The sequence below is a fragment of the Etheostoma cragini genome, chromosome 12 (assembly GCF_013103735.1).
Source record: "Etheostoma cragini isolate CJK2018 chromosome 12, CSU_Ecrag_1.0, whole genome shotgun sequence".
NCBI lineage: Eukaryota > Metazoa > Chordata > Actinopteri > Perciformes > Percidae > Etheostoma > Etheostoma cragini.
The window spans coordinates 15052004-15074969 of NC_048418.1; the positions used below are offsets into that span (position 1 = coordinate 15052004).

General features: G+C 42.2%; 1 protein-coding gene and 1 long non-coding RNA gene across 2 annotated transcripts in view; one reads left to right on the plus strand and one right to left on the minus strand.

Moving 5' to 3' along the window:
- phlpp1 (PH domain and leucine rich repeat protein phosphatase 1) overlaps window positions 1–22707 on the minus strand; it is a 48105-nt gene extending 25398 nt beyond the window's left edge. Inside the window, exon 1 of the mRNA XM_034887258.1 lies at window positions 20737–22707. Within this exon, the coding sequence (XP_034743149.1) occupies window positions 20737–22366 (1630 nt within the window). The 5' untranslated portion in view covers window positions 22367–22707. The remainder of the gene's footprint in view (window positions 1–20736) is intronic.
- Window positions 3673–3954, plus strand: LOC117953862. Its single transcript, XR_004658701.1, has 2 exons — window positions 3673–3820; window positions 3855–3954. It is a non-coding gene; the product is annotated as an uncharacterized LOC117953862 (long non-coding RNA).
- Window positions 22708–22966: the final 259 nt, after the last annotated feature.

A 22966-nucleotide genomic window follows, 5' to 3' on the forward strand; every position in this document is an offset into this window, starting at 1 on the left:
ATGTGCGTCAGCGGAAAAAACACATCACGCAGTGGAGATCTTCAGGAAGGCCTCCACAGTCTCAGAGATTCTGGACTGAGTGATGTTTATGCCTCACTTCCTCTGCATGGCTTCGGCTCGACTCTACTCCTCACTTTTGGTACCACAGCTTTCCTTAATTTTATTTCTTGATGCTTTCATCAACGACCAAACAGCGGAATGTCTGTGCTCCGTCAGTTGACCACAGCGTGGTTTTGCGCGCTGCCATTTAAAAAAATCTGGGTCAAGTGAATAAAAAATGACGGGCTGCTATTTATGGTATTTTAGGTATTTCAAAATGGGGAGTTTCTGCAGTGTGTCCTGCATTGGGTTAGTGGCAATTCTCTGACCAATCAGAGGTCTGCAGTGTTTTAACTCCACCTTCTAGTATCATCTCAGCTCGCTTGAAACCTCAACTGAGGTGGTACAAAATAACGCACCAGGTAATTTCCAAAACTTTTGCCGATGGGAAGCAAGCAAATTGAGCCGAGCCATACCATGCAGGGGAAATAGTAGCTCATAATCCTTCAAACATCCTCTTGTTCCCAGATGTTCTCAAACAAACCGGTCCATGGAGATAGCAGGGGCTGCCTCGCCCTCTGGGACTGAGGTGTTGATGTGTGAAATGTGTCAAGCTGTACTTTGTGTGAAGGTGATAAGACGATAAGGTACGGTTTTGCATGGGAAATGGATGGGATGTTCATGCCTTATCGCTGCGTGACACTGCATAGCCTACACGTGTCTGTGTGTCCTTTCTGTGAATCGTGTTCAGCATGAATATGCTGAGTTTGCCATGTTGTCTTGGTTGTCCCAGGTGCAGCATTTTATTGAGTGCTTTTAATATTTTGACTGCCAGGGAAGCTGAGGCAAACAAAAGATTCAGCAGTCAAAATATCAAATAAGGAAGAGCTGGAGAGTGCGTAGATCATTTTTAGTTTTAATTAGGTTTGGTCCAACACTTTGGTACAGACTGAAATACCTTAACATCTATTGGATAGATTGCCATGAAACTTTGTAAATGTATGCTTCCCAGCGGATGAATCCTACTCACCCTACCAATGATTTTATTTCTTGGCCCGTTGTGATTCGATTCCCATTTAGAGGCCAAAGATTCAATTCTAAACCATCTGCATGCAACTAGATGCAACAATTTTTGTATGTATAGTTCCCTGCGTGATTTAAAAAATACAGATATAAATCTAAGTTTGTTGGACATATGCAATATTTGTCATACACAAGTTTTAATGAAATGTTTTGTCTATTGAGGTTTTTCTTGTGTAGTCATTCCAAGCTTAAGCCTTAAACATGCTTGTGAAAGTCCCCTTCTCTCACACTAATCTACCAAGTTAGAGGCTCAGTCATGTTTAAAGGTGGAGAATTGGCTTCATAGAACATGAAACATGAGGTGGTCAGACGTAATGTGATAAAGTAGATGAACATTCCATATGTGTTAGGCCTAATTATTCTATGTATGTCTTATTAGATCACGTGTATGTATAAAAAAATTTAAAAAGTCCTTTTGGCCAGTTTTTTCTGCACTCTTGCCTAAACTCTAAGCTGTTGTCTATTATCCTCTATCAGTCACTCTGTTTTCTGATTTGTACATGTCTGGAGACAGTAACTTTTAAATAAAATTCAACACATTTAAAAGGTGCCCTGCCACACAAAATCATTTTTACCTGCATTTTTTTGAAATATGTGTTAGTGTTATGTCGTGAAGGTGAAAATGAACTGCTACCTCCTTGGTCAGCTCTAGCCACTGACAAGAAATAGGCGGAGAAATCAGGCCAATTACAAAAGCTGGTCAGTCTGACGTCATTTTGCCTGAGCTCTATTCCTGAACTATTCATGAGCTTGCCCAGTTGCACTGGGTAAAGTATGCTGATTGCCAGGCTGTCATTGGCTAGCTGTTAGCCAATCAGAGTCAAGCAGCTTCAAGCAGCAGGTAACCAAGACATTTTTTTTTACACAAAATTTTTTAGAGAGTCCGTGGTTGGAACTTCAGACATTACCACAAAGTAATCAAATACGTGTGGCAGGGCACCTTTAAAAACAAATTGTTCTAGAAAGAACCGCAATGCATCTAAGAATCGATTATTTTTCCCACCCCTATTAAAATGTCTCAACAACTATGAGTACAGACATGCATGTCCCCCTGGGCATGAATTATACTAACTTTGGTGATCTCCTGACTTTTCCTCAAGCACCATTATCATATCACAATTTCAATTTGTCAAACACTTCGGTCAAACACTTCAGTTCCAAATACCTGCAACATTCCCATAAGCCTCAATTGTACTTTGTGGTTAGTGCTAATTAGAAAAGTTTAACATAAAAATAAAAAGGCTGAACATAAGGATTAGCATTGTCACAATGAGCATGCTGCTGTTAGCATAGTGACATTTAATGCTCTAGTTTTGTCCAAAGGTGCTTGATTGAAAAATTTAAGGTAAATAAATAAATTCATGCTACTTGGTTTTAATTTGCAATTTAGCTTTTTTGGTTATTAGTCATTTGAACTGGTGTTGAGTCTATAATTCGTACAGCATATTAATGCGAAGTCAACTCAAAGTGCAGTTCAGAGTCAAATCATTATAAACAACTCTAAGTGTTTGAAAAGCGCCACACGCCGTTGATTAGCTAGATAAGTATTTATTCATGCATCCATGTTGCAGCTTGTGTTCATTACCTCTTTTACTGATAAACAATTACACACAATTTAATTGTTATGTATCTCAGATGGGTTAGGCCATTTGTAAATGTGTGGAATTCAAAAACGAAAAGGCACAAAATTGTAATTATGGGGAATGTACAAAACTAATATATATCTTTAGAATCTAGTATTTATCTTTATCATCAATTCAATAAATCACACATAGTGTGTGTGTGTGTGTGTGTGTGTGTATACACATTTGTTTTTGTGTTCCAGAGTGCTGAGGAGTGCTTCCAATTCCTCTAGGAAAAGCAAACTGCTGCTGTTCTGTGTCAGACACTGAACATCTTTCAGCTTAAACAGCGCAGTAGAGGTGATTATTCTACTTCTTCTCTTTCACCCCATGTCTGCACTACTCTCAGGTGGTGATGTAGCATTAAAGGCCAGGGCCAGAGAGACTCAGGGGGGTGCTCAGGGAAAATATGTTGCTGTGGCCCAGGTGACCATGAGATGTCCCTCCATCTCCAGAAAGAGGGTGGAGTGGATAATGAATAGTTTGATGGACGCCCTAAAATTCTCGAACCCCATCTCTCTTAAGCATGTCACTTGGAAGGACACAATCAGACAGAAACACACACACAAACACACACACACACACACACACACACACACACAGCCTCCTCTATCAGTCCAGTAAAATACATGCGGAATCCAAATGAGGTCACAGCCTGCAATATCTTCCCTATTAGACCGTTATTAGCCTTTGCCCCAAGGGTGAAGGGAGCTAAACAGCTCTCTGCTATTAAAGGGCATTGTACAACTCCAGATATCAGGTCAATGCCTTACCATCCACCTCCTGTAGGGACTGTGTGGGAACGCATTATGGCAGAGACATTTATATAGAGAGTTTGGCCAACTTGGGAATCGAATGTTCTGAGGTATCCCGTTATGCGATTGGTTCTGATGTACCAACATTTATCTGATTCCCATTGACATGGAAAAATGTAATAGATTATTAAAAAAATGACATAAATCACTAAAAAAATGCCGAACTGTTGCGCACGTGTCTGCAATGAAAGACAGGCAAGTGGCACAAGATTTCACATGTAACCCCATGAACCAATCAGGCAAAAAGTATGGGAGCTGAACGTGAAAGAGCAAACTGGAGGGCAAGTGACTACAGATTATTGTGTGAGGTAAATGTCATTTTCTCTCTTCGCCTTATGATAACAAATCACATAGGACAAATAAAGTAATACCATCGTTAATGTAAACCATGCTGTCAAAAAAATTCTAACACCGTTTTAGAAATGAATGAAATTTGAAGTTAGCCATGCCTCATGCTAGCGTTAGCTTTTTTTGCTAGCACTCCATGTACCTAAATGCTTATGATCTTGCCATTGTCATATGGCTTTGGGTCTCGACTGAGTCCAGGTGTGTTTATTATGTTTATAATAACATTGGATTCAAAGTAAAATACTGCTTGGATGGTGATGTTGTTTAGTTTAGACAGACAGCTAATGCTACGCCACAGTTTGCTAAAGTTAGCATTACAACGTTAGCCTAGCCTGTTAGGTAAATATAGCAACAGCCTTTGGAATATCCTTTACCTGCGTCCACGTTGTCAACATAAGATCTGTGGTGTTAGTGCTCCTTTTGGACCATAATTTTATTGAATGAAATATTAAACTTCGCTCCTACGTGATTGTAAAATCGCAATCTTGATTCACCTTGTTCACAATTATAAATGAAAATAAATATATTTTAAAAGAAAAAAAATTCAAACGCTACTACTTTCTTCTGGGCATAGACTGTATAAAATAGGTTTAAAATGCTCCCAAGCGCTGCATTGCTCTCCCTTCTCTTCACTGAAGCCTCTATGTTTCCCGGCTTGTGGTGATGCCCATTGTGCTGTAGGTGCCAAAAAAGAATCAATGTTGGGTACTGCCAATTTGTTTTGTTTTGTCATGGTCAAAAAAAATCATGGCAGAGAATTGTGACATCAATTCTAGGCAAGAAAAAGTAAAGATTTTGTATTTTTCCCAGAATCGTGCAGGCCTAGCTGAGGACCTATAATGAGAAAGGCCCCATAAGATGTTGATATAATCATATTGTGCGGCTATGAATTATATAAATGACTCCTGTGCCCTTAAGTGAAGGAAATAACCAAATTTTTTATCAGCCACATCGTTCTTCACAACACCCTCTGTGAACATGCTTCATCATGTAATTTAATCAATATCCACTAAAAATATACCCAAATGCAGCGGACACAGCAGAGAATTGCATTAGGGACGCTTTGAATCGCAGGTGTTGGCATCAGTATTTGAAAAAAGAAGATTTTCCCCAGTGATTCCCTCTCTCAGTGGAAAGGTTCGCCACTGACGTACATAGATGTGTGCTCCGTCTCTACTCTCCCCCTCTTCCCAGCTCCACTCCTGCTGCAGTTATGTAATGAGTGTGTTACGAAACCTTACATTGGAACACACGAGCCCACTGATCAGAGCACACACACACTCACACTCAGTCATAAACACTCACTCAAAAACACACACACACACACACACACACACACACACACATCAGAGCTCTGTGATTTTAACCCCCTTGTTTGTGTGTGAGCGAATGCAAATGTGGTCACCATAGTTGATAAAAGTTTGTTTAGTGTGTGCGTACTACAAATTCATTGAATATATGGGTGTAAATCTGAGCATGATTGTGAGGCTGTGAAAGTGCACAGCGCTCGCAAATAAATTATTTAGTATGTTTGTGGGTATGCGTGTGTATAAAACATAAATTCAAGTACAGAGAGTAAATAATGAGGGTTCATAGTTGCGTTTTGCAGTACAACAAGCGGGAATACTGGGATCTATGCTGGTCTAGAAAGGACTATAGGAAGAGAAAGGGGGATGGACACATAGGGAGATGTAGGCTTTAGGATGGAAAGGAAAGAGAAAATAAGATAAGGCAAGGCAGAGATGGCTAAGATGGAGGGAGGAAAAAAATGCACTGATAGATAAATATGCTGATACACAGACAGAAAAGAATTGGCTAAAGGCATATGCTGTCACCTCAGGCAGAAAGACTCATGAGGGGAACGAGCTGTAAGGTGAGGTGAGCTAATCAGTAAGCTGGAAATTTCACTATTAAGACACAAAACAGACTAAATACAAGCACTACGTTCTCTTGTGCTGACACAATTGTATAATTGTATAACCATGCATGACCAGACAAATGATAAATACAGTTTATTACAACCTTGGTCTTGTAGTTTTGATACCATCTTTATCAGTTATGATAATGTGTGTAATCTGCATACATGCACAAGAACAATGGGTCAAAGACCAGCCAAGAATGCAGTCTGTGAACTGTGATGGATGATTACAGTGATTGGATGATAACCTTTTGCCTTGTCGGTAGGGCTGGGCGATATGGAGATACATCACAATATTTTTGAACCAAAACATTGATATCAACAACGCATTGATTTTGCAGTGTTGACTATTTGTGCTTTCCCAAAATATTTCCAAAATGAGATATTGGATAAATAATCATCAATAATGTGGGTATAATGGCTAAGTGGGAAAAGGATAATACAGAACAGTTACAACAGTCTGGTAAGTTCAGTAAATTACATAAATTTACTGTAATGCAGCCTTTAAAACCAGGAAAAGACACCACTTATGCCATATTACGATATCCAAAATCGAAGACGATATTTAGTCCCATTTCACAATATCGATATAATATCGATATATTGCCCAGCCCTACTTGTCAGGCTAGTTTTCAGCATCGTCACCTCATTCCGAAATCTCAGAAAATAACTTGTTAAGTATAACATTGCAACTGATAGAAATCATGGCCAAAACTACCAAGATAAGACTGAAATAGTAAGATGTTGATATTATCCTATGAAGAGCAAAGCCAGACACGCAGCACTATAGTGGCAGATTCCTTTAAACAAAGGCCTTTCTTTCTCAGCAGAGATGCATTAAGTTCTATAGGTCTATATAATGAGGACGAGGAAGCAAGGAAGCTGTCTGACAATACCTTGCATCACACAGTGCCAGCCTTATTTAAACGATGATAATGCTTATCGCTTCTTTAACAACTCAGAGAAGGCTTTGATGTCTCTCTCACTTCCAGTAAGTGTCTAGTATCTTGCCAGCAAAAGGTCAGATGTTTTCCCCATTATCCCTCCATGTGCTTATGTAACACTGTTCCATGTAGATTAAGTTCAAATGGGTTATGTGCTTGTTTATCAGTGTGAAATAGACGGTTATTCCATGTTGGGAAACAATAAATTATCAGGAGGTCATGAATGCGTGAGAAACTACAAATGGGAGGCTGTCCTTTCACACACAAAATAAAGCAAGCCTGCACACGTGTGAACTGAGTTACTGTTGTGTGATAGTAAACTGGCAGGAGAGCCAGGGTGCCCAGTTATGTAATGAGTTTCTGTCTTGCTTGTGCGTGCCCACCCACATGCACACGCACGCGCGCACGCGCGCGCGCACGCACGCACACACACACACACACACACACACACACACACACACACACACACACACACACACACACACACACACACACACACACAGTTTCAGAGGGCAAAGAGGGTCTCAGCTGAACTGGAAATTTTCATTTTTCCAACTTATCTTCCTCCCTTACCCATTCCCTAAAGTATATTATGTCAGGCTTCAATATCTGCAGCTGTTGTCCACACTCTCTAACTGTTCTCTCCCTACTTTCTCTTTCTCCGATTTAAAGTTTGATTGGTTTTATGTGGCGGTCTTTGCAGAGAATCACAATTTCTAGCCCAGCTTACACTCATGACCTGACCTCTCTTTCCTCACATTCTTACAAAGCCCTGGCCTTCTTTTGAAATCACTCAGAACGGGGCCCATCTTGCTTAAGTGGCATTAGGTAGGTGGCTGAACTCCCCAAAGAGGAAGAGAAGCGAAAAGAGAACTTCCACAAAAGGGACAGATAGTATAGTACATCAATATTAGTGTCCTATGCAGCCCTCCTCTGCGTTCACTGCTTCCTCTCCAGCCCCCAGACGGGCAAGTCCATCCCCTAGCTCCACCCACAGCCCTCCACATGCCAGCGGTCCCTGCAGTGTGTCCTCAGCACAGCCTGTGCCATCACGCTCAAGGATACGCTGTTGACAGCTACGGGTCACTGCAGTCCAGGCACAGGGTGGCACACACCCATGAATGATGCAGTACTCGCCATCAATCCTACAGTACAGCTCTCTCACTAACACATGAGGACTCATAATCAGGCTTGATCACGGGCAATGCATGCACAATGACACAAAGGCGGGCCAGCATGTAGTGAAGATGCCATTAAGGAAAATTCCAGAAGCCAATAAAGAATATAAGTCCACATTGGGATAGATTCTCTGCCTGAAGAGGCCTTTGCTCCTTTATCCCTTGTTTGGCTTCCCGTCAAAAATGAAAATCATCACTTTAATACAGCTTATTCTTTAAGGTCTTTGATAACTAATTTTGTATTCTATCTACATAGAGTTTGGGCACATCAAAAGGAAGATAAGAACGGTCTAAATCATTGCAGCAAAGGCTGAGATGTTCTGACTTTTGGTTCCTCCTATGAATCAAGTTTCAATTTGCTGCATCCTACAAAGCCCATAATGCACTTGATGGCGTTAGACTTCCTCTGCCTGGTAAATTCCCATATTTGGTATGGTCTCCTTTAGACTATGGACAGCTCTCTCCAGAAGTACAGCAAACCTTCTCTAACTTTTTTCACAAGGACTACTACTTCATGTGAATTTTGTTTTGTAAAACTGGTGGCATGCCCCTTTAGTTTTAGCCTCTCAAATGGGAGGATTAATATGGACCCAAATTATGTAAGAAGTTTCTCAAACACACACATCATCTCAAAATTGAGGACACCGAGGGTTTCTCATCAGCAGCGTCGTTGTGTCACTTTAGCCTCCGCATTCTATCACTCAGCAGTTGCTAACGGCCTGTATTCAGCAGCAGCAGCAGCAGCAGTCTGTCTCTGCAGCACTCTATACAGCCTTGATAAAGTGCGGCGCCTTAAACTGTATGGGGGGCTTAAAGAGAGCGAGAAAAGAGAAGGGAGCAATGTATTGTCGTCTTAAGCACCAGTACAAAAAACCCCTTCTAGACACAGAGGTTTAGGCTTACCCACCTAGCATTCAACCCCCCTGGGAAGTGCATCAGGGGAGGGAGTAATGTGAGAGCCAGGGATGAAGGGAGAGAAGCGATAAAGGAGCAGGCTGACAGCACCTCCCTCTGATACCGAGGCTAAAGAGACGAGATGACAACAGTAATTGGTAAGCCAGAGGAGGTTTGATATCATGCAAAAGGTGAGAGCTGAGTGTGGTGAAGTGCACATGCACATAGGCACGTACACATGTTTGTGTGTGGATGTGTGTGTGTGTGTTTATGTGTATGTCAGTGATTAATTAGCTTGCAGGGACTCCCCTGTTTGTCGCCCCGGGTTTCCCTGTTCATTTGTACCACTGCATTAATAACGCCTGTCTCTGATAGAAATGAAGCGAGACATTTTACATTTAGAACTTCCTAAAGTGTTTTGTTCTTAATACCAGCATGCTAAATTCTCTTTTAGTAAATCTGATAGACTGCTGTCATGGTACATCATGTCCAAAAGCAGTCCCTGCACAAGCAGATTATGCTGATATAGGACAATGAACCTCACCTTTACAAAAACTCAACTTTTACAGTTGAACAATTATATGTCATAACCACAACTACAGGCCATCTGAATTATTTTACCTGACTGGAATGTACAAATCCTAAACTAAATTACTTTCTGGATTTGAGCAATCCCTCAAGCAATACTAATCTTGCCTAATTTCTGTATGTGACACATTTAAGAGTTTAATCCTATTTTTACACTCAAAAATTTAGGCATTAATGGAGACTTTGCACAACTCCACTATCCCAGCCTGAAGGCCAGCATGAGTGTCCATTATAGGAGGACATTTAAAAAGGTCCCAAAAGCGCAAAACTGCAAAAGATAATCAGGTGGAATTGTTTGTGTCACAGCACTGGGTGAGATGTGATACAATGACATTTGGCCATTTTTAGCATTTCATAAATAACTTCTTCCTAATTCATGACCTGTGTTAAGTGTGGATAATACAGCTCTAAAGATCATGGTCTTGTTTGGCAACACTGGAAACCCAGAGGATTCAAGCATCAAATCTGAAGAGATTTACAGTGTCAGAAAGCTCAAATTACAAAAAACTAAAATAAATGAATAAAGAACAAATAATACCACTTTGTTTCAATGTGTGTGTGTGTGTGTGTGTGTGTGTGTGTGTGTGTGTGTGTGTGTGTGTGCAAACACAAGTCAGCCAGTCAGATCATTATGTCTTTTATCACACATTAATTTTCAACACCGTATTGAAATATTAACATCAGGGGTGGAAAATAAAATCTTATTTATTGAGATTTTTTCTTAGATGATTTTTAAAATGTATTCTTTCCCTATAATCAATATATATATGTATGCACAGTATATATATGTTTTTTGAGGGGGGGTTGTTTGTTTTTTGTTTTAACCAATGATACCTTAATATTTTCTGTTTATACAGTGTTATCCAATTGCGTGCACTGAGATTTTCAAATGCTTGGTGCAGCCCCTCGAGATGGGCAACTTTCATTACTCGATGCCAGACCCTTAATCTTTCGGATTTGGGTCTGGATTTCAAAGCTAGACTGCAACTACATCAAATCCACTTCCAGCAAAACAGACCAAAAGCAGAAAAGGCTGTGTTATGTACTTCTTTACAAATGAAATAAATGCCAGGCTGATTAACATGTTATGTTGATTTTTTTTTTTTTTTTTTTTAATTAGTTTTTAGGGGATCTCATATACCTCTAAATATATTGTGTCTAGAAGTGTATTATTCAACTTTTGTTTTTGTTAGAGAAGGAAAAGAAAATCGCAATACTATCGGATCGCAATACTTCTAGAATCGCGATACATGAAAATCGCAACAAATCAAATCAGCATCCATGTATCATTGAAAAATCTAATTGGAACAAAAGCATGCCATCCCAGCCCTAATTAACATGGTAACACATAGCCTGCCATGCAAGTATGCATTTACATGTTCTAAAAGAGACATGCTTACTTATAGTGTCTCGAAAAGATGGCACGTATGTCCCTGTGTGTGATGGGACTGTATGCACTGTATTCACACTGAGCATGTGCTACCAATGAACGAGAGACAGGTTCCTGAGTAGAGCAAAGCGGATTTAAGTAGGCGGCAGCAGCATTTTCATAGATGCGTTACAAGAATAGCAGTGGGGTGAGCAAGAGACTGGGTGAATACCAGAGCAGTGTACTGTACTACAATATCATCAGGAGGGTGTGTGTGATTGGTGGGATGACTATTTTGCTAGGCGGATGGAAAACTGCAGCCCGCTTGAGGCTCCTGTCTGAACTTGTTTTGCTCATAAACAAGGATATGAGAGTCCATTTGATATCACAAACACACCAAAGCTGACACACTTTTTTTCAAACCTTTAACTGCTAGAGAAATCTGCAGTGAGCTTAATCAGTTGGCCCACTTAAACTTAATCTCTCTAAATAACTCTAAAATCTGTGACAATGCACTCTGATGGTTGCAATTTGCCCACAAATTTGGCCCAGCAGATTCAAGTGTCTCGTCCATTATGATGCATTATCCATGTGAGGGAACTTCTTTATATGAGCAGTGTGTGGTGACAATGACACGATTTGTATCGCTGATTGGAATTGTTAACTGCTAATCCACAATGAAAGGCAGTCAAACCACTTCCAGTTTCCACTGAGGGTAGAGCACAGACACACGAATGAGCACATTGCTGTTATTGTTTGTACTTAACCTCTAATGCCATTCATTATCAGAAGCTATGAAGGACTTTCGTAGCTTAGTTAAATCTGACAACGAGTCACTGGGTTGCAGGGATCCAAGGGGTTCTGGGAGATATATATAAATTAAAATGTTGCCGTGTTAAGGTATTTCTTTGATGGTGGAAAAGAAGGAGCAATAACGAGATTCATCCAAGGGAAGAGCACAAGCAAAAATTAAAAGGCAAATAGTGAGGGTTATTATTTCAATTCCAACTATTCTCCCATTCCATAAAGTATTAAAAATACATCTGATGGGGAGTAGTTGCCTCGGGGTAACTGAGAAGGAAGTTGTCCATGAAGACAGCAGCTACAGAGTCAGTTGTTCTTCGATCCCACAGTAGAACAGGCCACAAAGTAATCAGACCCCAGATCTGTGGTTAAATCTACAAACAGTCTAGTTCAGAGCAGAGAGAAAGGAGGGAGAGACAGAGAGGAAGCCTTTCACACAAGCAGAGTGAAGGGGGGGAGAGAGAGAGAGTAAGAATTAAAAGGCCGCTCTCCTCTCTCCAGATGATGCACAGGGACAGGACGAATGAATGAATGAGATTGTGATGTTGTTGCACATTCCCCGGGCCCCACGTGCTCACTTTTCTCTTTCTTTTCCTTCTCCCCCTCTCTTCTTTCCTTTCCTTTTGTTTTGTTTAAAATTTAACAAGGTCTGAAACAGTGGAAGGCTGAAACGGGCATCCGGGGTGTTTTGGCTCAGCTTCATGTCACATGCAGGGGCCATGTGAACACAGTGGCACTGACAGGGAAAGAGGAGGGGGGTGAGAGAGAGAGAGAGAGAGAGAGAGAGAGAGAGGGAAAAAAGAACTATAGAGGGCAAGTCTTTAGTCAGAGGAAAGGACAAGCAGTGAGAGCTAGCAGTTGAGTGAGAGTTAATAAAATGACTTTATTTATGGGAGACACACCACAGATAAAACAGGAACCAGAAACAGAAAAAGAATGAAAGAATGCGCAATAGAAAAGAGAATAGCATGCAACAAAGCACATAACTTCCTGGTACGGCAGGTGACAACTCCACTTCTTTCCCAGGGCCTGGTTGATTACCACACTGCACAGATAAAAGCAGGAGACAGGCAAATTGCCATGTTAATGATTGAGATTGGCTGCACGTGCAGTGATGTCTCCCTAGGTCGCTCGGACTCAAAACTGGACTTTTAGTTTCACTCAGCCATAACTGGCATTCCAGTTTATTAGGTACATCTGTGTTTAATGCAATCCAATAAAACAATCCTGTAATAAATCCTATGTTTGAAGCTTATAAGCTTATAAAGTTTGAGGGCTAGCCTATTTTCTTTTTTTTTTGAGAAATATGTTCAGCTATTGATTTGAATATTTGAAGCGCCTCTCTGTACAATGCACTCCAACACACCGTGGTCCATTAACTTTAGTGCTACACTTACATACAATTTTAAATTAGTTGTACTTGATTATTTCCATGCTACTTTATTCACTACATATTACAGATAAATGCTGTACTGATAGCTGTAGTTACTAGTTACTTAGAAGACTAAGGCCTTACATACATGACATATGATTGGATTTTAAAATATCATGTATTGTTTTGGATCAAACCAGTCAACAATATATAAAGTGGTTAAAATTAGTTCCAATCTGACCAGCTGCAGTCAGCTGTTTGTGTTAAGACAACAGCACACAGTGGGTTTTTAGAGAACATCTGCGGATGCAATGTATTACACTATGAATTATATCAGCTTAAGAATAGTTTTATGATGGTACTTTGTACTTGGAACTTGTGTAAATATTACTTGTGATTGGTATTTTTACATTTGGTAATGCTACTTTTACTTAAGTAAATTATCTGAATACTTCTAACACTGGCGATACAGCACCACCACTTACGGAAGACTAATTTGTTACACAAACCTACACAAAGATAGGATTTATTGCAGGTCTACTGTGCTACATAAGGATGAATGCAGTAATGATGTGCTGTGGATATACCGTCAGGATCAAAGTATGGTCCTTGTGCATTAGTGCAAAACATGGACGTCTATGGGGTTGTGGCAGTGTCCTTCTGTTTGCTTTCAAAGTCTCTCTATAGAAAGACACCATTGCCAATGAGGAAGTATCATTATTGTGCTTCAGCCATTTTGGAGGGAGATGAACTTTATACCAGGTCATTTCATATCAACAACTCTGCCGCTTTCTATTGGAGCAGAGTCCATAGAAACAAGCCCAGCTCCACCCAAACACACCTTATCTAGCTGTGACCAGATGACACAAACAAAGATTCGGGACAGTTTGGCAACGCTTTGAATTCCTTTCACAGACTAGCCTGCTATTTGATAAACTCTTCATCTAGGCTACTTAGCCTTTTGCATCTGCAGTGTAAAAACAAAATAAAAAATAAAAAAGTCGCCCCAAAACTGTTCCTTTTGTAGTTACTAAATGTGTGTTAAAATATGAAATTCTAATACATTTGAATTATAAACACAATGCAAAAGAACGTCTCTGGAGACTCTAGCTTTGTAAAAAAAAATCATTGTAGGCACCACTGGAGCGCTGGTATTTTAAAACCTCCCATCCAGGAATTGACACAGTTCTGTCCTGTACACAAGCAGGCCGTGTGTTCCCTAATCGGAATGTTTGGGCCTCTTTAATGCTGAGTTGCAGATGTTGTCTGGCATTAGGCTGTGCTGCTGCTGATCAAAGCTGCAGAGAGTGAGCCCCTGCTGGCCTGCCTCTGACCCCTCCCTCCCTCCCCCCTCATTCATACAGTGTGGTGAGGACAGGGACTGGTACTCAACTCGGGTACAGTCGACCTACTCCATGACCCCACTGAAGGGGCAACCTTTTCACTGCCTTGGCTCGTGAACGCCAGATCCTGCGACACTCCGAGGTTTGTGGGGAGCATTCGGCAAGAGCAGTTTGACAGACAGCTGAGGGGCCGGGCCGCCCGCATAAGAGAACAAGAAATCAGTCCTACCACAGGCAATAAAACTTTTTAACACTTCATCACTGGGTGCTAGGTAAGACTCTGAGACATCACAATACTGCACTAAGTGCAACTTTCACAATAGGTTAATCTACATATTTCATCATTACTAGTTAAGCAGTTGCACATTTTTGTACTCCCAACTTGTACATATTCAAATATTTCTTTTTGTATTTTACCCATTATTTCATTTATATTGTATCTATGTATACTGTATCCTAGTATTTCATTTATATTTATATTCTGTGCTGTGTGACGAACCAAACCCAACTGTACACCAAAGCATGCACAGGGAAGTCGGTGAGAAGAGTGCTAGACCTGTAGAAATAACAACTTGAGCTGTTAGTTTTTTGCCTTTTATTATTATTATTATTAATATTTTGTAGAGACAATTATGACAGTGTCCAGTAATTCTTGGGAGTGAAACGCAATAACCAAGGGAGAGATAAAGAGATATGGGAGGATAAATGGAAACTGTCAGATGGTGTGAGGGAGGAGAAGATGCGAGGAAAGACAGTGGGAGAAGAGGGAGGGGGATCGATCATGAGAGAAATTGAGAGAGGGAGGAAGATTTGCCGCGAGAGCGCTGTGGGAGGATGTCAGCCAAGAAGGCAATCTATATTAGACAGAAAACAGTTCCCCTGGCTTTAACTGCTACAAGCTGACACCACCATCCTCTCCATGTCCACCTCAGAGACACACACACACACACACACACACACACACACACACACACACACACCCAGCTCCAGCCTGAGGCTGTATGACCACATTTCATTTAAGACCAGGTCTACACGTGTGGCTTGCACGTGTAGACATGAAATGCAAAATCTATTCTTTGGTTGCACGCTTTTTTATCTTAGGACACATGCAGTACACTACTGTAGTGATGAACACAAAAAAAAACTCAGCGCACACAGACACATGCGTATTGGGTTTGAGCTCTAGAACGTGGGAAATCTGATTACACAATTACATAATGACTCAGCAATAGGCCATTTAGAAAGACCATTAGCTGTCAGGCGAGAACCTGAATGTGAGAAAGGACGAGGCAGCCTAGTGCCTCACTTCTGCAAAGTCCTCCAAGGAGTGTTTGCATACATGGAAAGATGCGGTCGTCTTGTGTAGCTAAGCCACGTTTTATAGATTCAAGTCCAATTGAAACTCAAATATTGCAATTCATGAATCCCTGGAGACTAGAAATTCATCATTTGAATAGCAAACTTCATTCAAACTAAGCTACTAGGGGGGATTCCCATAAAACTATCAGGATAACCAGCAACCAACAATAACAAACCAAAAAAAAAGAAAAGAAAATGACAAAATTTGCACAGACTGTTCTCCTTCTGCCTTTAAAATGTTTTCATAGAGATGCGAGTGTGGGAGCAATCTGGTGTGCTGACTTTACGAAGAAAGCAACGTGGCACAGACAAAACAGAGTCAGTGGTTTTCTGCTTGATAGCTGCAACAGCCTGCTGGAGAAAGTTGGGAGCTTCATTAAGCCTTTAAACCCTGCAGAGTGCTTTAAGTCATCACGTCAGCGACCGCTGCCTCCTCAGACAGGGCCCGAGGTACGAGTGGAAAGATCTGGCATTGATATTCCTTAAAGCTTTTAGAGGAACACAACTATTAATTAGTAATCTAACTATTCCTTGTCTTCTTAAAATCTTAACATCTCGAGTCTACATGGAACATAGACATCCTATCAGCAGGACTCGTGGTGTTTCCATTACTCATGCCTCTGTTGAGATTTTTCTCTGGTTATAGATTGAGTGCTTTTCTTTTATTGCGTCTAATATTGATTAAAACCTTTATGTGAGTAACAATTTAAAGCCAAAAGTTAATCAAAGCCATATGTGTATTGCAGTTTTATATTTCTGTGATGTCATGACAATACACAATACCGTGGTCATGTTATCTTTTTTATTCCCCTGATAGCCTTGGGCCAGCCTCTGCAAAGCGTACCTACATGGAGCCATTTTGTTGCTAACAATCCATCACCCGCTGTTAGCATTCAATTGAGTGCCATTCATAACTTTACATATGAAGCGTTTAAAGACTCCATTGTTTATTTAAAAAAAAACACAACAATGTTATAAAAGGCTCCATTACCTTGTATCTCACGTTTTTGTAAATAGGCTAATGATTGTGTCATAACCACTCGACTTTCTGCCGCATAGTCGACAAATAATCGTACAGTATAGGAGAAGATTGCAGGCAGTTTTGACTTACGTTAGCTGTTTAAGTTTAATATTAACTAGCATTTTAGTTAGCAATAATTAGCCTGTGCCTATGTTATCTCCTAACATATACCTACGCTTTCCATCTCTGCTGACTGGGAATGATTGAGATTTGTCTTGGCGGAGCTACCAGAAGACTTACAACTTTCAGACAGGTTGTCCACGTCACAGCTACGTCATCAAGCTCAGTTGGAGGCTACGCAGTAACACTCAGCACTCACCGGGAAAGTGCTTCTAATATCCTTTAATGGTCTCCGTGGAAATCTATGGCGTCACATTGTCCATTTCTTCTACTGTCTATGGCTAAATGTGACCAAAAATTAAGTTTGAGAATGAAACACCTGTTGAGAGAAACAGGTGATGACAATAAATAATCTTTGCAATGTTAGCCTTAGATCTGTACGGCAGCTAGGCCCTAAAGCAATTCAATAGTTAGTTATTATTTGACTACTACGTCACTTAAAAAAATTGAAAAAAGGGTTCCCATTACTTAACATTAATCACAATTTTTTGGAAAGTATAACTTTCACCAAAGTATTACCATGAATTTGCATAGCTATAAACCGTGTACACAGGTACATTTAACAGTTCTGTTTTGTTAAAGCAGAGCCGTTATCTGCAACATTCCATTAGATATCTCTGCTTTTATTAGTTATGAATGAACAACTCCTCCTGCCAAGTTCACCTTGTGGATACTGAAAACAACATGGGAATTACCTGAAAATTGGGTGCAGCCTGTTAAAGCTGTTTTCGCCCCAGACTTTGTTCCACAGAAGCTTGAGCTATAAACCTGAGTGGAGCTGAAAAGGGATTAATACCTTGATAGTTTCCAGGCCAGTATATGCCAGTGGTCATTATTTTTGCTCATAAAAACAAGGCCAAATCTTAACACTACTTCATATTAACGTGAAACTGCTTTTAAAAAGCGTGCATTTCCACTTTAATGGGGTAAGTAGAAAGCTCACAAAAAGCCGTGGGTATGCTGAAGTTCAGGGAAGCTGAGTAGCCTAATGAATCTAAATAATTAAATGTGCTGCTTTGGTTTGATTAGGAAATCTGGGTCCTCCGCCTCTCTAGGGAAGCCCTGTGCCACTCTATGTTAGGGTTCAGTATGCCAGCATGTATGTTGGGGGGGGCAGCTTTATTACTTGAAGGCGAAAAAGCTGTCTGACGCCCCATTACTGAGCGACACTAACCTTTGCCCTACCCTTTTACCTGAATGGGCAATTAAATTAAGATTATGACTCAAGTGTACAGCTAGAAAAATCAGTTAAACACTCTCTTGAGGAAGTGTACTTGTATTTACAGTGTTGGCATTTTGGGCCTCTCAGCAAGAATGTGAATGTATTGATTATATGAGAGTCTGTGTATGTTTTTTTTTTTTACTCTTTTCCCTTTTACTCAAACTCTAATAAAGCTGGCTAGGCATTACAAGAGGCTCCTGTGTGGGCAGCTCTGAAAGGATCACTCGTCAGCCTGCCAAAGAGGACAGCGGCCCTTTGATCTAGGCAGCCTTCTGTACGTGTGTGTGTGTGTGTGTGTGTGTGTGTGTGTGTGTGTGTGTGTGTGTGTGTGTGTGTGTGTGTGTGTGTGTGTGTGTGTGTGTGTGTGTGTCTAGCAGGGCAAAGTGAGTTCTCTCATCTGGCCACTGCAGAGTCTATGCACTCAAACCATGACCTGAACCCTTCAAAGTCAATGACCTCCGCATTGTCCAAAGGATCTGTCAAAACGCATTATAGCAACTGTTCGACTTAACAGCCTCTTCCCATCATTCTCCTGCTTCCCAAATCCTGCCGAGTGCTGAGCACCTCTTCTGTCAATCTTTTATAAGATACAGTACATTTTACTGGCCGCTCATGTACTTAATATCTAGGTTATATAGCATCAACATTTCACAGTTCTCTTATTGAGCGACTGGGAAATATGACAGTTTAGATACTGGACTTCCTGTATTACAGTCGTCTATGCATGCACATGCACACAGACAAAAAGGCTCTTGGTGTGAGTGAGGTCTACAGTTGTGGCAGCTGGGTCTCAGTCAGTCAGCGAGTCAGCTGAGACTGGCCCTATCTCCACTATCTAGGCAGGACAACCATTCAAAGGCAGCACAACATGTGTCGCTGCGGTATCCCCTTGTACGCCGCATCCCCCTAACCCCCTCACTCCACTTCCTCCTCAGCAAACGTGACTGACATTCTAGACGAGGCAGCGTACATTCCTCACATGCTTCCATCGTGTAAGGAAAGAGAGGAAGAGTGGGCCAGACATGTTATCAGACAGCACTGCTTTCTCTTTACAGTACATGTATCCGTGAGTGCTCTTCTGTGTCCTTCTCTATGTGACTGAATGAGAATTAGGCCTTTTGTGCAGAGTGCAACCTGAGTGCTGCGTAGTGTTATTGGCTGTGTGTGTGTAGGGGGGCCTGGAGAGAGCTCAGCTGACCACAGTTAAGCTGTCTCACATGGGATGTGGAGGCGTCGCCCTTGGAGGGGCGTCAGGGATACTTTTGCCCGCCTTTAGCGGCGGCTGCTACGGCTGGTGGAGCTCAGCTGACTGCACAGTCTCGTCTACAATTCATTTGTTTTGCCCCCAAAATGCATATTCACCCACAAGAGTCCCAGTGTGCATGCTCATACAGCCTGTCATATGATGCTATCGTAATGAAATAATTCTACCTCAAGCAAACCAGTATTCAAGAGCACAAAAGGTCATAAAGTACATGCAACCGTGAATGTGAATAGGAGCGCATGTGGCCATTTTCAGTTTCATATTGAGTGACCTCTGGTTCAACAGCCTCTTGTTGGACAGGAAGTGTTAGTGCCTCTCTGTTCCATACTTCAGACCCAACAAACTGTTTCTCCTCAACTGTCCCCCCTCCCAAAAAAAGAAAAGTAAACAGCAATAGCAGCTGTGGTGCAGGCAGTGGCGTGGTGAAGAAAAGGGCCTCCTGAGCTTTGGAGGAGCATGTTAACCCAGTTTAGCAGGCAGTTAGTTAGTTAGTTAGTTAGTTAGTTAGTTAGTTAGTGTGACAGTAGCCACGCCGGATGCCAATAGGACATGCACTGTGCAGCATCTCAATGACCAGAATTCACTGGGTACACAGAGAGGGTTTATGGTCCTCCCACAGCTACTCTCCATCCAACCACAAAGGCATTCAGCCTTTTCATTAGGATGATAATGGGGCAAAAGCCGGAAGGGCCCCACGACCGAGCACCATAAGTTGTGGTGATGGCTTTGTGGCGATGTCATGCGTGTCCATGGGAGCACAGTGTGCTGCTACGGACCGACAAAGACAGTCCAGGACAGAAGAAAAAAAAAACAGACCTGAAATTTTAAAGGACATCCTTGAGGCAAGGTTGAACTTGCAAACCAGCAGCCCTTAAAACCTTACTTCCCTCTGACCCTGTCATTCACCACCCGCTAAACCTGAACATGGTAAACCATCACTGGAAAACACTCAGGCTAAAAGACTTTTAATAATAACCCTCGAAAATTGCTGGCGCAGTTATCAGCAAAGGTCTTGAGCTGCACTCACCTTGCCTGACAGCATTCACAATGCGGACAGCGGACAACAATAGCAGGGACATGTGGGCCTGTTCTTTTCAGTCCTAGAATTTACATTAAGACTCTGAGCTCATGCTGTGTGCTTCCACCGCTCAACCCTTCTTGTGAGAAGGATATAGTGCCTCAGCAAAAAAATTGAAAATAAACTGTTGCTTTGCTCTATTAGTACAATGTCACAATGCACACCTGTACTGCATGTTTGTACCTGCCTCATTGTGTGATAGGCCACAGGTTGTCGACCTGTTAAAACACTAAACTAAGAATTTGCAGTCCAAACTATGTCATTTGCAACAGCGAAGGCCTCAACAAGTCCCAGAACGAGCAGAAACCTGATCATGAGAGAATGTGATTCTATCTGAGTGAGTCATTTTACTTACCTGCATAGAAACGTAACAAGGAGCCAATTTCCGTGTTAAGCCCTTCCTCTTGAACTCTCCACGGGTCCTTAAATCCAAGCTTAAAAAGAAAGTCATTCTGGATCTGCAGAGGACTCTCATCTGGGCTAAGCCTCCTGACAGCCTCACCATGCAGCTGAACATACAGTGTGGGACTGGGATCACAGGAATCTCCATTGTGTTCTGCTGTCAGCCCTGATTTTACAGCACCTTGGCCACAGTCTGGATCTTGGATATCAGGTGTATTACCTGTAGAACACTCTCTTGACAATGAGCCGGCACTACTGCTGGGTGGCAGGCTGCCCAGACTGTGTGGGTTGAGTCTGCTGTCTGGTCCCAAATTGTTTGCCATGTTGTCTAAATGTCCTATGTTGCACAGTTTGTAGTTGGCAGTAGCAGCACTGATTCCATTGGGGTGATGTTGCGAGATGGGGTCCATGCTTGTGCTCGACGCAGGAAAGTCGAGGTCCAATTCGTCCGAGGAGCTGCCATACATGTCGTGGCCCTCTGTAGCACAATCAAATGAGGGGCTGAGGATGGATGCCTCTGTGCCCAGGACCATGTCATCGCTGAGGGAGTCCCTGTGCTCGCTGAGCCTGGCACCGGAGCTAAGGTCATCAAATGCACTGCTCTCTACATCTGAGCCAGAATTTAATCCATAGCTATCCAAACAGTTCCTGTGCTCCGAGTCATCATCATTGAGGGTCTCCATGTTAGAGTTAGAATTTAAATCTGACAGTGAACAGGCTATGTTGTCTTGTGATTCTGATTCTGGGGTGAAAAGTTTCCCATCAACGTCCTGTTGCTTTTGCCTCTCATCTGCATTCTCCATGAGCAGCAGCCTCAACCTGCCACTTGGATGGCCCCTTAGTTCTGTGGATTCCAGGGGAGTCAGGTGGTTGCACTGTATACTCGAGTCTTGATTCACCTTACATGGGTTATCATTATATTCGTACTTCACATTGCAGTTGCCATTTTGGTCAGTCTTGAGGTTATCTTTACACAAAATGCGCATAACAGAGCTCGACTTACTGCAGAGTTTACTCAGACGGAGCGCCACCTCGCCGGCTGTGGTGTCCATAGTGCAAAGAACCGGCCTGGGATATGAGGGCGTCAGTCTGTCGTGGACATGTATGGAGCCCCGGTGAAGATCAGCTCTCACCCACTCGCGATCTGCGGGCTGCAGCTGCATGTTCTGTCGGTGCTTCAGCAGAGTCTTCCTATCCAGACTCCGAGTATGTAAAGACGAAGAGGACAGGGCTGAGTTCATCTTGGCGGTGACAGCTGAGGTGGCGGCGGTGGCTGCAGCAGCGGCGGAAAGGTTTCTCTTCAACCGCCTCCGTCTCAACAGGAGAGCGCTGGAGTTGCTGGATGAGCCTCGGCCATTAGACGCCACAGTTCGGTTTGACGCACTTACATTAGATCCCACTGAAGAAGCGGAATGAGAAATGCTATTCCCATTCTTTGCGTCTACGCGGGAGGTTTCCAAATGTCCACCGCCATCATCCGCTGGAGTCCCCCGGGCGACAGACAGTCCGCTGGGCTTCTTTATTAACTTGGTCGCGCCTCCATCCGACAGACCATCCTCAGCGACAGCCTGCACATTCTCCATCTCTGCCAATAAAAAGTCCCCCACTTTAAATAAATAACGGTGCGCACTTAGTTACACAGGTACAACCGCTACATTTAAAAGCCTTAAAAGCGTGCCCACCGTGGTAAATATCCGCCAACTGGGCGGTGTTGCTGACTTATTCCACCAGTAGTCATTCACTTCTTGCCTTCCTTTCCCTGTCGGAGTCTCCTCCGCTGCTCCTAAAAAACATCTTACCGATTAAATTTGCTGCGACGAGGCTGGGCGCGCGGAGACGTGACTGTGCGTCCCATTTGGATCGAAATACGGTGCTAGAATATGAAATGAACGTCGGCCGACCTCCTACGCAAATACTGGCTGATATATATTCATGAGGACACAAGATGGGGTCGTTAACAACAACGCAGTGGATTGTGGGAAGTGGATTGCGCCAGAAAATGTCCTGCTTTCTCCGCTAGAGGGAAGAAATTATGTCATGAATACATTTCCCAAGAAGCTTTTCTTCACTTTCAGTCAAGTGAGGCGGTGAGCAGACGAGAGGCGTAAACATAGCTCGTATAAAATGTTTGGTGTGCGGCTACAGAAGTGCTCTTATCTGCGGTAGTGTAGCCTATCTATCTA